Source organism: Strigops habroptila, chromosome 4 (assembly GCF_004027225.2).
Source record: "Strigops habroptila isolate Jane chromosome 4, bStrHab1.2.pri, whole genome shotgun sequence".
Lineage (NCBI taxonomy): Eukaryota > Metazoa > Chordata > Aves > Psittaciformes > Psittacidae > Strigops > Strigops habroptila.
The window spans coordinates 16,585,178-16,600,315 of record NC_046358.1 but is presented as its reverse complement, the minus strand read 5'-3'; the positions used below and the strand labels follow the sequence as shown (position 1 = coordinate 16,600,315).

The 15,138-nt window shown below is 43.3% G+C and overlaps 1 protein-coding gene across 6 annotated transcripts in view; it reads left to right on the top strand.

The window, feature by feature from the left end:
* The first annotated feature begins 284 nt into the window (after positions 1 to 284).
* The window catches only part of ZFYVE1 (zinc finger FYVE-type containing 1), a 28,390-nt gene continuing 13,536 nt past the window's right edge, over positions 285 to 15,138 (top strand). For 2 of the 6 annotated variants that reach the window (XM_030483383.1, XM_030483389.1), the window contains exons 1-3: positions 286 to 753; positions 1,309 to 1,530; positions 1,666 to 2,208. In XM_030483383.1, the coding sequence (XP_030339243.1) occupies positions 1,711 to 2,208 (498 nt within the window). In that variant the 5' untranslated portion in view covers positions 286 to 753; positions 1,309 to 1,530; positions 1,666 to 1,710. Of the gene's footprint in view, positions 754 to 1,308; positions 1,535 to 1,665; positions 2,209 to 15,138 lie in introns of all 6 variants that reach the window. The other 4 variants (XM_030483387.1, XM_030483385.1, XM_030483384.1 and 1 more) reach the window with 4 other exon arrangements.

Below are 15,138 nucleotides of genomic sequence, written 5' to 3'. Positions count from 1 at the left end.
GGACAAAGGTAAAGCAAAGGGAAAAGGAGAGACCTCGGGACACGGCGAGAGCCCGGAGCTCCGCGTGTCCCCGCGGCCTCCCTCAGGGGAGGGAGCGGCGCCCATGGAGCCGCAACCACCCGCCGCAAGTGCTCCGCTCTGCCCCGGGACCCGCACGCTGCGCCCAGCCGCCCTTTCCCACCCCGGAACTACAGCTCCCGGCGGGCGCCACGGCGGAGCAGCTCTCCGTGAGGCAGCGCCGGGCTCCCGGACTACAGCTCCCGGCGTGCCACCGCTCCGCCTCCCGCCACCGCCTTCCCGTCTCCGCGGTGAGAAAATAACCCTGAAGTTCCCCGCGATCAGCTGATCCCGGCTGACAACGAGGGGAGCGGGCGGAGGGGGCGCGGGTCCTGCCGGTCCTGCCCAGCCCGCTCGGGCACTTCGCCTGCATGGTCGGGCCGCCGCCCCGGCCGCTGCGGGAGGAGAACCGGGACACCCCCCAACCCCTGGCGCGGAGGGGGCGGCGGGGGGGAGGAGGAAGCGGCGGCCGGGACCCGACTCCTTAGTCACCGGGTGCCGGCGGGAGGAAGGGGAAGCGGGGCGGCCGCCGGCTTGTAAACAATAGCCCCGTGCCGCGCCGCCTTTGTTCCCGGCCCTGCCGCAGCTCCCCGCCCGCTGCCGCCGCCCGGCAGGAGGAGACTGGGGGCTTGCCCCTGTCTCCCGGGCCGCCGGTGAGGAATAATCGGGCGCCGCGCTGGGCGCAGCCCCAGGTAGGTGCGGGCGCGGGAGCGGGGCCCCGGCGGGCACCGGCATTGCGTAAGCACGGCCCGGCCCGGCCCGAGCCACAAGTGCCGCGGAGCAGCGCGGCCGGTCCCCGCCGGGTGTGCGGAGCGGCCGGGGCCAGCCCGCAGCGGGAGCGGCTCCGTGCGGGCTGCGGAGGGGCGAGGGAGGCGGCCGAGGGCCCCGTGCAGCCCCGCGGCAGCAGGTCCAGACAAAGGCGGGCGGGTGGGTACGCGGCTGGCCCTTGGGGCGCCGGTCCCGGGGGCTGCGGGGGGAACGGAGGGGGAGAGGATCCATTAGCCTGGCCGCTGTGGCGATCGCTATCCAGCGTCGCTAGAAGGAGCGCACAAAGAGAACGGATTTTTGTTTATCTGGCGAAGCACATCAGGAAATTCCCAGCAAATAAATACTGTGAACTCTGAAGGAGGAGCTTAGCCGGGGAGTGAAAGCAGAGAATTTTCTAGTATTGACACAGTCCTCTCTTGTGTGTGTGTACATGTATATGCACTTGTGCATTTCTAATGCTTTTTTTTGCCTCTGTGTCGCTAGCTGTCTTCCTCCAATCTCTGCTTCAGGGATATACTTGCCCTGTCTGCTGAAGTACACCAGACTGGGTGTTTTCCTTGTTGCTGAAAACGTATTACATAGCTAAGCACAGAAAGAATGTATACCAGCATTTGGTTATAACAATACATGAAACCAGCCACATTGTTTAAGTTTATTTTGGAGAAAGAGAACTTCATCTGTGCTTGACAAGATTTTTCCTGGGAGGTAGGTCAGTGTATGAATCTTACAGAAACATCTATTAATTATTTAAAATAAAGCGCAGGCATCATTCCTGTTGTGATTCTTTCCCCTGTGAAAGTACTAAATTTGCAACTGACTTTTACACCTGTTATTGTTCAGAACAGAAACGGGAGGGAAAAAGCATTGCTTTAAAGGAATTTGAAGATGAGTGCTCACACACAAACTGTAGAGAAAGGACAGAACACAACACTTCTGTGCCAGGAAAGCTATGTTTGCAGTGGGACAGATGAAGCAATCTTTGAGTGTGATGAGTGCAGGAGCCTACAGTGCCAGCGTTGTGAAGAAGAGCTGCATCAGCCAGAAAAGTTACGTAACCACGAAAGGACCCGTATAAGACCCGGCCATGTCCCGTTCTGTGACTTCTGCAAAGGTGCCAATGGGAACATAATGCACGCCAGTATGACGGGCTCAAGGCAGATAGCAGCAGTGAGGTGCCAGGTGTGCAAAATCAACCTCTGCGTGGAGTGTCAGAAGAGAACACATGCTGGGGGGAGCAAAAGGAAGCACCCTGTTACCATCTACCATGCTGGCAAAGCCCAAGAGCATGAAGAGGAGGAGGTGATGGATGAGGAGACCAAGAGAAGGAAGATGACAGAGAAAGTTGTGAGTTTTCTCTTGGTGGATGAAACTGAGGAGATTCAGGTAAGAACTTCTGTGGTTGAACAGGCAAGATCCTTTAGTTTCTATCTTAGTCTCACAGGTTGCTGTGATGCATGATTAATACTTGAAGTGTAACTGGCAGCAACAGTAACAAAATGAGGACAGCCAGTTAAGTGGCACTATGTATCTTGGGCCAAAAAGGCACAGTGCCTTGGAGTGGCCTTGCTCGTGAGTTTCTCAAAAGGTCAAATTCATTAAAACCTGATGTGTGGCAAGAGCCTCTTCTACGAGGCTTGGTAAGCAAAGCCAGTGAAAGAATTGACTCTGTACTGAGACACACGCAACTAAGATAAGAGCTGTCTGTGCAGGATGCTGATCATTCCTGAACAAAATTGAAACTGAGAGTATTGCAGTAGGTATCCTGCAAATGGGAGTGCTGGCAGCCAATCTCCTACCATATGACTAGGAGTGGGCACTGCACCAACCAGTGCTAATGCAAGCCTACAACCCCCTGCTACCCTGCCCTAGCATTAGTAAATCCATCTGGTTTTCAGGAATGGGATAAAGTAGAAATAAAGGTCCAAAGTGTGCCATCCAAGTCGTACAGACACCATGGTTAAGCTATTCTGCTTGTCACAAATATTGCTCCATGTTAGCCTCTTGCTGAAAGAAGGGGAAATTTGCCATCAATTTGGGGTTGGCTTGCTGGTAATGATGATAGAAATACCAGTTGACTTAACAAGAGCTTCTCAGGAGGCATTATTTTAGAGAGGCTAGCATTCAGTATATGCAGTTAAGGAACTCTTCAGTTGGTCCTTGCATTTGGTGGGTGTAAGCACTTTACAATGTAAAAATACTTTACAAATGTAAAAACAGCAACATGAAAGTCGCAGAGCAGGTTAGTTACACAACTAAAAATTCAGCTTCATCTGGCTTCCAGGTTTGCATTGTTCATGTTAAACCTCATTCAGGAGATACTGAGATAAAATGTGTAGTCACCTGAAGACTCAATATGTTGTTGCTCTAATTTAATATTCATGCTACCAGCAGTAAGAAACCATTGTGATGATATTCTGATTGTTGGTTGATTAGTTATTTGTATGCATCCTAGTAACAGTCAGCGTGTCTGCCATGCCTTGCAAGGAAATGTGACTTAAGTATCTTGTATTTATTCTTTACTATATGGAAGTGCATATGTATATATGTATAGTATAAATACTAGTGTAATTAACTATGCTATAGAATAGATGCAGGACAACTTGTGTCACGTTCTAGTCAGTTCAGGTGTACTGACTGACAAATTCTCATGGCTTTTGGAGGGGAAAGGAGGGAAAAGATTATAGACCTTATGATGCACTGACACAGAAAACACCCTATGCAGGATATTAGTGACTGTAAACTGAGTGATTGAGTTTCGTGTGTAGTAGCAGTCCTAAGTTTGTATGCCTCCCCTAAGCACATGCGCATGTCTTTAGAATGTGTGGCAGATACAACTACTGCTTTAAGATGCAGACTTTGCAATAATCTTCATCTAGCCACTGGAGCCAGGTCTGAAATGCGTTAGAACAGGGCTGTCCTGAAAACCTGCTCACGAGCTGTGGCTGTGTGTGGTTGTACCGGTTTAAGTTACCTTTGTATTCATGAGTCTGTAAGCCTTGTTGAGGTAGACTTTTGCCTGCCCCATGCAAGCAAGCGCATGGCTATTTAATGTCACAGGCGATAAAGCCAACTTCCTCATTGGGACAGCAATGGTCCTTTATCAGATTGTAGCAATTTGATCAGAACAGGGTTGAAAAAGCTCTCTAAAAATGAACTTGCTTCAGTATCAAGAGGCTGAATCAGAGCTCTTCCATCTGGAGTGATCTTTTCATCATAGCTGAATACTTTTGTGACATCTCACAGCCAGTATCGAAGCAGTTTGAGAGTTTTCAATTAAAATATTTTCTAGGAGCTGGAACTTGAAGAGTGCTTGTTATAACAGTGATGTTTCTGCTGGTGAGCATGAGGAACTTTATTTAGAGAGGGCTGTCAGATGACTAGCAAGCTCTGAAGGCATCATCTGCTCTTGATAATACTGAACAGCCAGTTTAGCTATAGGAAAGTGATCCTCAGTCTTTTCTTCTGTGCTTGTCCTTAGCAAGATTATTGCTGATTACATGGGAAGAAATCCTTAGAATGTTCTTTATTTAAACCAACTTTTTGTCTAAAAATGCTAAAATAGTAATAACCTCAAATGTGTAGATTCAGGGTTTGAGGGGGTGTGGCTTGAGCAGACAGGAGGAGGCTTTATCAGAATTAGAATCTAGCTATTTTAACCATCTGCTTTCTGACCTTTGGAACTTGAAGATCGATGCATTGGTTAGCAAATTAGTAGTTTCCTCCCTTTTTCCTATCAGAGGTAGATTCTGCCATAGCAATGTTAAAAGCTACTACTTCAAGATTCCACAGAACTGGTTATGCTGCTACATGGCACTGACATGGTGGATCAAGACACTCACTGATGTATACATGTTTACGAATCACTAACTTCAAAGTGGTTTAATGACTGTGAACACAAGGCAAAGATTTCTTTTTCAGTTTCGTTTGGAATTTGGGAGTTGTTAAGCTTAAGTGGTTATGTTTCATCTCATTTGTTCCTGTTGGCTTCTTGGGGATGGTAGCTCTGAAACTGAAGGACATTTATAGCGTGTAAGTAACAACCAGGCTAGTTCCCGATGCAGAAACAATGTATATTAACCCATAATTCACTGTGAGAGTGGTGACACACTGGCACAGGGTGCCCAGAGAAGCTGTGGCTGCCCCATCCCTGGCAGTGTTCAAGGTCAGGTTGGATGGGACAGCCTGGTCTAGTGAAGGTGTCCCTGCCCATGGCAGGGGGTTTGGAACTAGGTGACCTTTAAGGTCCCTTCTGACCCAAACCATTCTATGATTCTATGATAAGGAGCTATGCCTTAACAAATTAGCTTAGCTAAGGGGTAGAGATTCTCACCTTGGGCTCAGCACTGCACTGATACACTTATGATGATGATTCTGAGATCTGCATAATTGTCATTGTGCCATGTTGCACAGATAGGCTGGCCTGCTCAAAGCTTTATGCGCTTTGCAGACATGACCATAAGCTCAGAAAGCTGAGGCCGCCTTGTGCTTTTTCAAATCCACTTAGGAAAGGTCCCATTTTAAAGTACTACTTGTGAAGCAGTTGTTTGTAGAGAACTGATGGTAGCCTAAGTTCTTATCTGTGAAATGCAAGCTTCTCAGTGATGTTCATCGTAACAGCACGGTATCTGAGCACTTCAAAAAGAGGTTGGTTATCTCATGTTAAGAAAATGCTGTTAAATGTTAAATCCAAGTTCATACTGCAAGTCTGTGGAAGAACCAGAGAGAGGTTGTTCCTCATGGAATCCAACCCCAGCTTAGACTCCATCTTAAGTCCTTTTTCTCAGACTGTATTATAAAGTTTCTCTTTATACAGTATTAAACTTTTGGTCTTATCTATTGCATAGCTAAAGCTGAGACTTCAATCAAATTGTTCTTGATAACTGCAGCATGTGTTTGTTAACTGGCTCTGGTATAGGCTGTCTCTGCTCATCTGTACTCAGAATGATATTGTGGGGATTACTTCCTCGGTCAATTGCGTCAGTCTTGTCACTGCTCTTGTGACATCTTCCACATCTCTTCTTTGCGATGTTAGACTCAAGCTGTGTGCCTTCTTTTTTCATGTGTGTAAATCCCCCAACTGGATCTCCCGATCTGTTCTGTCAAGATGTCAGCTTTCCTTTGTTGTCTCTAACTGAATTTTCAAACAAGCATAATTGTGCTGTCACTAGTGCTGTCCCTTGCACACAGGAGGCACTTCCCTTAAGAACTTATAGAGTCAATTCATTGTTCTTTTTAAAAAGTCTCCTATACTTGTAGATCATGGTAAGAAAAACACAGCAAAATCCAACAATAAAAACATGACTTGGGTTAGGATAGTTATTTCAAGTCCTGAGACTGTCTCACTGTCTCTTGAGCTTTTCCAGTCATCTGTATTGATCTTTTTCTCCTGTACTTATGTTTGTGCAGTTTCTGGAACAGTATCCATTTTTGCATTGTCTTTTTACAACACCTTTGTGTATGCTTTGTGATAGCATGAAGCAGAATTGTGTATCAATTGTACAGTGAACTCTATTTACTACTACTTCTGAAGCAGGGGAGAAGAAATGCTAACCATGCATAAATACAATTTGATATTTTTATCTTGGGGAACAGATGTTAAGAGTTCTTACCACAGGATCAGAACTCGGTTGTAGAGCCACTGGTGGTTTCTGTGATAACATTTGTCCAAAGCCCTAATTAAGGACTCAGCACATATATTTAATAGAAGCAGAGAAAGCCTTTCATTGACCCCTGAAGATAGGAGACATGCTTGATTGCTATTAGTCTGCCTTAAAAAGTTCACTGATCTTTGACCAGAAATTAGCTCTGTCACAAGAAATTACCCAAGCTCTGGGTTGCAAAGAAAAATAAAAGGTACTGACTTTGTAGCCTATTTTAGTAAGGAGACGGGAAGAAAAAGAAGTTTTTCCTCTAGCTAGTTACAAAAATAATATCCCCAGCAGTATAATTTTATGTGGGACAAAGGAGCACATATTTACTACTAGGCCTCCCATGAGACATGCACTAGGAGCTCTTGCACTTTCTTCAGTTAGCAGGGTCTTTTTGTTTTTCCAATAGGTATCTCAGTTTCCTAAATGCAGCCCCATTCCTAGAGTTCTTTTTGTTCCTGCTAGCAGGGTTAGACTCCTAAAGGATTAAGCTCTTTCCCTCAGGAAATATTGACCAGGATCTATATAATGCTTTGCAGTCAGTTTAGATGACACAGAATGACCCATAGCCCTTACTTAAACGCAGACCATTTTATACTTTCGTAAAATACTCAGCTTCTAACATCATAAGAGTCCATGTGTCCTCTTCTGTCCCCTCTTGTTAAAAAGTTACATGTAGAGAGTGATAACTCCTTAGGGATGCTAGCAGCTTTGCTTTTCTCACTTCCACTGTAAACCTGTTGATTTTCCCTTATTACCTACGGAGTTGAGCTTGGCCAAAGTCTAGGGATGAAAGAATGGAGAGTCACTCGGAATGCTTTTTCTAGTCAAATATTCTTTGTCAGTCAATGCAAGCTAATGTATGTCTCTTTTCCTAAGAGAAGTTCATAATCTCTTAGCTCTTTTAGCTTGCCTCTGTAGTAGAAAAGTGTTTGTCTAGCAAATAGTACTAGTTCCTATGGCGCTGGACTTGCTGTTGGGGGAATGTTTGGTGTCTTGTGCTGTAGGGTAACACAGTCAGCTGTGTTTCTGGGAATTTTAGTCCATATCCTGTAAACTGAAGAGTCACAGCTGGTATATTTGTCATGGATGGAAAGGAGGAAAAAGAAACGTAGAAGGAGCCAAGTTTTTTAGGTCAGTGTGATCTATTGGATCAGGATACATAATTTCTGCCTGTCATCACTGTTCCTGTAGTATTGATGAGTTTTCCCCTTTGTGCTTCAGAGAGGTTTTCTTGCCAAGGTATTTTTGGGAGTTTGCTGTCTTACACTCTAGGAATTTTTCTCTTATTATTATGCTAGTTTTTAGTATTCCTCCCATCCCAGTTTGTTATCAGTTTTGCAGTTCTCTCTCCTACACTAAAGTGCACTGTTTTTCTGTCCTTGGAATAAAGCAGTAGAAAAATGTCTTAGCAATTGCTGATTAGGAGTGTTCTTTCTTCCACTGGACATATACCAGTATTTTGAAGAATATTTTTAGAAGATGGGAGAGCAGCCATCCATTCAACAAATGTACAGCTCCTTTAACAGTCTCAGGCTGACTCCTCGCTAATTTGAACATAGCCTTTTACAAATATTGCTTTTCCCTGGAACTGCTCTTGTACCTTCTTCATGATGCAGTTCTCTTAGGCCATAATTAAAGTAAAATTTCTTGCTTTCTTCCTGTCTCTTTTATCCATATGCTGAAATGTCTGCAGGTGTAGAAGCAAAGGAGAGCATATCACAAGTGAGAGAAGCTGGTAGCAAGCCACTCTGGAATTACCCACTGTTTTCATTCGAGGAGTTCCTGAACTTAGTTCAGTTTCTGAACGAAATAGGGTTGGTGGGGCTAAAGAGGTGTTCTAGTGCTTTCTCTGTTATACCCCTCTTTGCACTTATCCAGTGAGTCCTTTTGGGCTCCTGGCTGCTGCCAGCAGGAGCAGGATGTGAGCGCTTTGGGGTGCATTCAAGGAAGAAAAGGGAACTGACAGCTTGCTGTCTCCAGCCCTTTTGTCCTTTCCACCTCCTCCACTCTCTCACTTCTGCAGGGGTCACTGGGAGACAGATGTTGTTGCAGATACCTTTTACTTTTTTTACTTGGATTATTAATGCCTTGCTATAGGATTGTATAAAAGTAGAAGTTTCGCAGTCCTTTGACCTGCCTGTGAAAACACCCTGCAATTGGGAAAATAACTAGAGTAACTATTTTCTAGGAAGAGTGGAACTGTAAAACAAATAAGTTTGTGAATGTCCCTCTTAACAAGGACGGTAGTATAAAGTAGTGTCCATCCAGGTATTACAGTTACCCTTAGTGTTGAGGAAGACTCATAGTTACAGCATGACTTGCTGTCTTTTGGCCAAGTCTCTTCACCTGGATGTGGTGTCTGTTGCTACAGCTGTGACATTGGGGGGCGGTAATTGATAGCTCTGTGGCCAACATCCATGGGGAAGATGAAGGGTACTTAGGATACAGCATAATGATTTCTGCTTCTTTTTTTACTGTTCTTTTTAAGAGTTAGATGACATTCTTAAATAATTGTTATTTCTGCAGAAGTTGCGTTTACCTTGAAGTCTTTATTAGTTTTGAGCTCTTGTGAAAGCAGTTTTTCAGCTAGCAAACAGGTTAGTGGGCTGTCTAGTCTTCAACAGTTTCATATAACTCAGCTGTCATCTACAAGGGTAACTTATCTGGTAATAGCAATATTTCAGGCAATATTGCCTCCTGTGTTAGGAAGAAGTCCACTCAAATTGGATTACCTCCCATCCCCTTACATTTTTTCCACTACTATCTTAAAACCTTTGAAATAGGGTCTCTCTCTTTGGCTAGGGTTGTTAAGCAGGATCTAACTCATCTCTTTGTCTCTTTCAGGAAAGAGTCCTGTAATAGATTGGTATGGGCCTCAGATACGGGCAGCCTCCACCCTTCTTTGCAGAGACCTGTAGGTGCTGTTGAGACTCATTCTGTTAAGCTCTGTACAAACCCATGTAAATGCTGTCCCCAGATTCCTTTGCTAGAGCTGTGGGAAGGAACAGGGTAAATTTGGTCTGAAAAAGACTCAGTTCAGGGACACTGTTTTCATGGGTGTGTACAGAACATAATAGAACAAATCTCAACAGAACCCATAGGTGGTACTGCAGTCAAGGCAAATAAAAAGGTACAAAAAAGTTGAGGTTAGAAAACACCCCTGATACAAATACTTTCTTTGTGTTGAGCAAGACCTGCACCCAGCATGGGGAATAAGTTCAAAACTACCTGGAGCTGAGGAGGACTGTTGGAATCTCACCTTAAATCCTTGGGGTGTGTTTGTCCCTTCCTTTATTTTGCCCTCCTCACATCCAGCATCAGGTCACTCGGTCTGGACTTGAGGCTCTGTAGGACTCCGATCCTGAAAATGCTGATGTCCACTGCCAGTTTGGCTGAAGTCTAGGAGGTTACTGAGGACAATAATGATAAATGTATAAAAGCGTTTGCTGGGTCAGTGATTAATAACTTATTCCTGAATACCAGATTGTAACTACTGGTATGACATACACAATTTCATAAGCTAATCCATTGACAGAGCCCTTTTGGGAAAACTCTCCCAAGCTACCATAAAATGTTTACATAGTAAGAAGTAACTCTTTGAGCAGTAGAATTAATGAAGTCTAATTTCTGAGATGTCTACCTCCCATTATCCAGCAATTATCTGCATCTGTCTTTTAGGTAAGAAGCAGTATGAGTGCTATCATGCACCAGCCAGCATGCTTACTGGGTAGCAGGTATGGGCATGACCTCTCAGCTTGCTGCTGTGCCTTGGTGGCAGTGTGGAGTGGATGACAAGTTTTTTTCCTCAGAAAGGTTATTAGAGTCTTTCTTTTTTACTCTGCTGTTTGTTTTCATCAAACTTTAGGAAATTTATGGTTTAAAGGCACCTATTTCTCTATTAAATATGTCTGTGTAATTGGGTTATGGATTTTAAGTTATGTTTGGAAGACTCAAGTAAAGGCATAAATGACATTTTTCATGGGAAGTCATGCAGAAGAAAAAGTATAGGAGGAAAACCAAGGTAGGAAACTAGAGCTGCTTGGACTTAAAATTCAGCCTTTATTTGTTTTGAGCACCTGCTTATAATCAAAATCTTCTCCCTTGTTTGGAGGCCTCTAAAAGCTTTGAGGGAGTGATGACCTCCTGAGATCCCTTTCAGCCTGAATCTCGAGGAAAACAGGGTTGGAATTATGATAGTCCAGGGCCTCTCTCACAACTCTATTGATGTCATGGGTTTCATAGCAGGAGTTTCTCTTCTTCCCAGGGAGACACCCAATACTTTTCCTCACTTGGAAGCAAAAAGCATTTGGGAATATCAACAAAAATTTCTGTTGGGGCAAAAGCAGGAAGTTTGCAGCTGCTTTTTTAGTAGCCTGTTGCACTTGAGTTGTTGGCTTAAGCCAGCTGCGCTTCTTTTCACTCATGCACTGCTTTTCTGGGAGTGATTGTGAGGAGCTCTGCAGAGATGTGAATTTTGGTGGCACCACTGTGCTGTGGTGCAGGTTATTCTCAGATTTGTCTTACGGGCTGTAGTTAAAGGAAGAAGTCTGCTTTGTAGGTTTCTCTCATTTGTTTTCAGTGTACACTGAAATTCTGATGTAATGACCTAATGGTAGGACCTAGGGCTTTAGGCATGCACCTGTAAGACTTCTGTGTGAATCTAACTCTGGAGTGATCTGGAGATAGAACTCAGGAACTCAGTGTTTTAGAATTTAAGATAGGAACTCAGCTTTTTAGAATTAAAACACAAGTGCCAAAATTTAGAAGCTGTATCATAAAGAACTGGTGTATGTTGAAGTGGGCAGATCTCACAGATCTGTTTCCAGGTTTAATGTTTGATATGATTATTTGAGATATCTCTGTCCTTGAGATCAATTACCTAAAATGGTCTCAGTTATGTGTTTTAGAAGTTCTAAGAACTTCAGAAGTTCTAAGTCTAAAACAAGCAGATCTTGTTTTAGCTTGCTTTGCCATTTCTCACTCTTATTTCAGGTGTTAGTTTGAATTCTTGTTTTCTGAACTGTAAGCAGAATTTTTTGTATTGCCAATGTTAAGTAATGCTTTAAGGGAATTTCTCTCCCCCCATCCCCCGATTGTTTTGACCACTTGTACTTGAAGGCTGATTTGCTTCAGCTGTTCACAATTTTATGCTGGTATGTATTTGGATGTGCTGTTACAAATCTTGTAGCTTGTTTCTCCATTCATTGAGAAATGTGTTAAATTTATATCCTCTATTGATTAAGTGGTTGTGTATCAAAAGATATTGCTGTGTGCTGGTTGTCAGACAAGCCTAATGACTCAAATTTAATGATTTGTATGATGATATCTTTCTTGATTGCAGAAAATGTATTTTAGTTATTAAAATACTCTGTTAAAATCAAGGCAAGCAAAGGGTAAGAATTCAAAATGCAACAACAAAAGTACCAATGTAAGTCAAAATGACAGTGTAAGACTAACAAATGAAGGCACTCTGACTACTATGCCAAGCACGCTTGATTTTTGTTTTGAGCTATTGCGTCGTCGTGGCACAGCTCTGGCTTTGTGCATCGCTTCCATGAATATCAGCAAGCCTTAGAAGGTTTATAAAGAGTTTTAAAAGGAGAAAGCTGTGGTAAAAATGTCTGATTCTCTTAGTGTGTTTGTTTTGCCTGGAGGCAGATTTAACGACATATGAGTACAGGTCATTGGAAACTTAGTTCTATGTTATGGGTTTGGTTTCTAAGCTTTTAACATGTTATTGTTTTAATAATACTGTTTCCAAGAAATTCATAGGCAGGAATGTCATTTTAGCAGTTCTTGTTTCTTGTATTTTCCTAAACAATTCTACATTTATTATGGCTTGGATCTAGGACACTTGTTAAGTTAGGTATAATAGATTTCCAAGTATGGGTGACAGGGAGGCTTCAGATGTAAATGGCAGCATGGTACGAGTTTTTGTGTGCTCCTTAGAGAGAACTTCAGCTGTAAATTTCCTTGGTTTTCTTGCTGAACACCTTCATCTTCAATTCAGCTCAACTCAGACGGAGTGACTGCAGTGATGGGGCTGGATGACAGTTGCTAACAGAAATGTAGTTAAAACTATAAAAGGAGGCTAGCCAGGATTCTAACCTATGATGGAGTAAAAACTATTCTTTCTAGAAGAACATCCTCTTCTAAGAGCTGTGACAAAAGTGTAAATAAGTCTCTGATACTAGAAATGTTAAAATAGAGAAGGATCTGGGGAGATTGCAATTTAAGGAAAGTTTCATGTTTAACCTCTACTGTTCATGTCAGATGTGGAGCTCTTGGGCAGCATGGGAGTAGACGCAGCTGTGGAAACACAAATCCTTCGCACATGCAGCAGAAGGTGGTACCCTGCAAATTTCTTTTTTGCATGATGAGAAGCAAAACAGAGAAGTGGGACTTCAGCCCAATGGGAATTAGTACTTCGACACTTCTTATACACATGCTGACTTTTTAAATGTCTTGAAGGAACTTGCTCAAGGGAAATAAATTTAATTCTTGATATAGGAATGGTTGTGAGTGAGTGGTTCTTTGAGAGTATTGTCCTGTGCTAATCAGTGGTTAAAGAAGACAAGTGCACAAGCACAAGGAACATCCAATGGTGTATGAGCATATTCAACAAAAGGAGGTTTTTTTCCTGGTTATATTGGTTTGGAGATTTTTGGTTTTGTTTTTCCCCTTGCCCTGACATGGAATTTATTGTAATAGGATGTTGCAGGATGCAAAACTATGTCTAGGTTCACAAAGGGCTTAGCCTCCTAGAGGACAGGTCGACTGGTTCCCGACATGAGCATCTACGTGCAACAACTGCTCAGGAAGTCCTTTGGCATCTGACTCCTGAAAGCTGGTATAGCATGCTAGAAAGTGTTACTCGTTTCATGTCTAAGTTCTTTCTCAGTCATTACTGAGTCGTGTAAGGCACAACATTGGATTAGCTGGACTTCAATGCATTCTTGTGCTCCTGGGCAACTTTCTTGTCCGAATTGTTCCTGAGTTCTGTCCTGCAAGGAAGTCTGAAGGAGCCTACAGCCTTAGAAGGTGGCAGTAGCTCAGTGCTTTGGGTGTCTGATTTGATATTCAGTGTAACTTTTCTGCTGAAGCGATCTGGATTATTGATCTGGAACCAACTTTTCTTCTGTCTGGCTCAGCAATCCAGCTCTTTTTCCCACAGTAAGTTGCCCTGGCATCAGCAGTTGTTAAAGTACATTGAATGCAAAGAAGGCTGATGGTGTGGACATTTGCATTAGCTCAGCTGGGGACAATTTCAGCTGCAGCAGAGTTTGTGTGAGTTGTTTCGTATTGGTGGGAAGGCATTGCAAAACTATGCTTGTCGCTGTTGTCCTCTGTGTCTTCTGACATTGCTGACTCAGCCTCTTCCACAAACTCTCTGAAGCTGATACCAGAAAAATAACCAGTGCTGCCTAAAAGACCTTAGTTCTTAGTTGACCTGCTAATACTAAAGCAGCTATGTGAAGACTGATACTTCTTTGTGCTGTACAGGGAATGCATAACCACTGACTCCAGCAAAAAGAGTGTCTGCCACCCTTACGGTAAGAAGTTTGAGAGCTGGGAGGTAAAACAGTCTGGAGAAGAAGTTATAATATCCCTTTTTGCTTACGTACACATAACATTATTATATTATCAAATCTGCAAATGCTTTTAGGAGTTACCCCATGAACCAGGAACCTCTTTTCATCCACAGACACATCTCCAGAGACACCAAAAGAAATTTTATCTGTCATCTAAACTGCCTTCTGATGATAAGCTAATAATCACAGCTACCAAAAAAGACAACCCTTTCTTGTGCACCTGTAACTTGAGAGTATCTTGATGGTCTCACACAGACAACAGAAAAGATCCTGTTGATAGCATTTTGATTTGTTTTCTTCCATGCTGTAAGGCTGCCTTGAATGTTGAGTCTGTGAGAAGCTACTGCAGCTCCACATCCTCAGTTTTTCTCTCTGAATGTTCCCAACCACAATCTGGCATGCTAGTTATTTTTTTTTATTTTTTATTTTTTGGCACACTGGCTGTTTTTTATTTTCCTTCAAAGTCTATCTGCTGCTGATAGATTCGGCCAGAGCAAACAGGGCTGGCTGAGCCTTAAACTAATTTGCTGATCTAAGAATAAACTTGGTCAAAGAAACCTTTTATTACCTCATGGCTTCTGTGGATCATGTATCGTGAGACCTTCCAACTGTACTCATGGGGGGAGAAAGAGCTAAGGAGTTTCCAGAAGTTGAGAAGGAGTGAAAGCCCTGCTACTTTCAGCTGATGGAGATTCCTTGAGGAGGGAACCATGGTGGAGGAGTGAATTTAATCTTTCTCAAAAAGTGCCTCTGTCCTTTTCTTCCCTGTCATATAACATGTGGATAAAACCTGTTAGAAGAAGCAAGTGATAAACAACTGTAGCCAAAAGCATGAAACCTTTGAAAGCCAAGGCCATGATCTGCAACAAACCCATGGCAGGCTCTTGTACAGAGCTCTAACCTGTTTCATTGCTTGTTTATCTGTTCCCTGTTGCTCTAGTATCTGAACAGAAAATGCCCTATTCTCCAACTTAAATAGCATGATACTTGTCACTCAATCTATGTGAAGCCAAAGAGAAGTTACCTGCTGAAGGCTTTCTGCTTTCTTTTGGGTTTGCCTGTATATATTT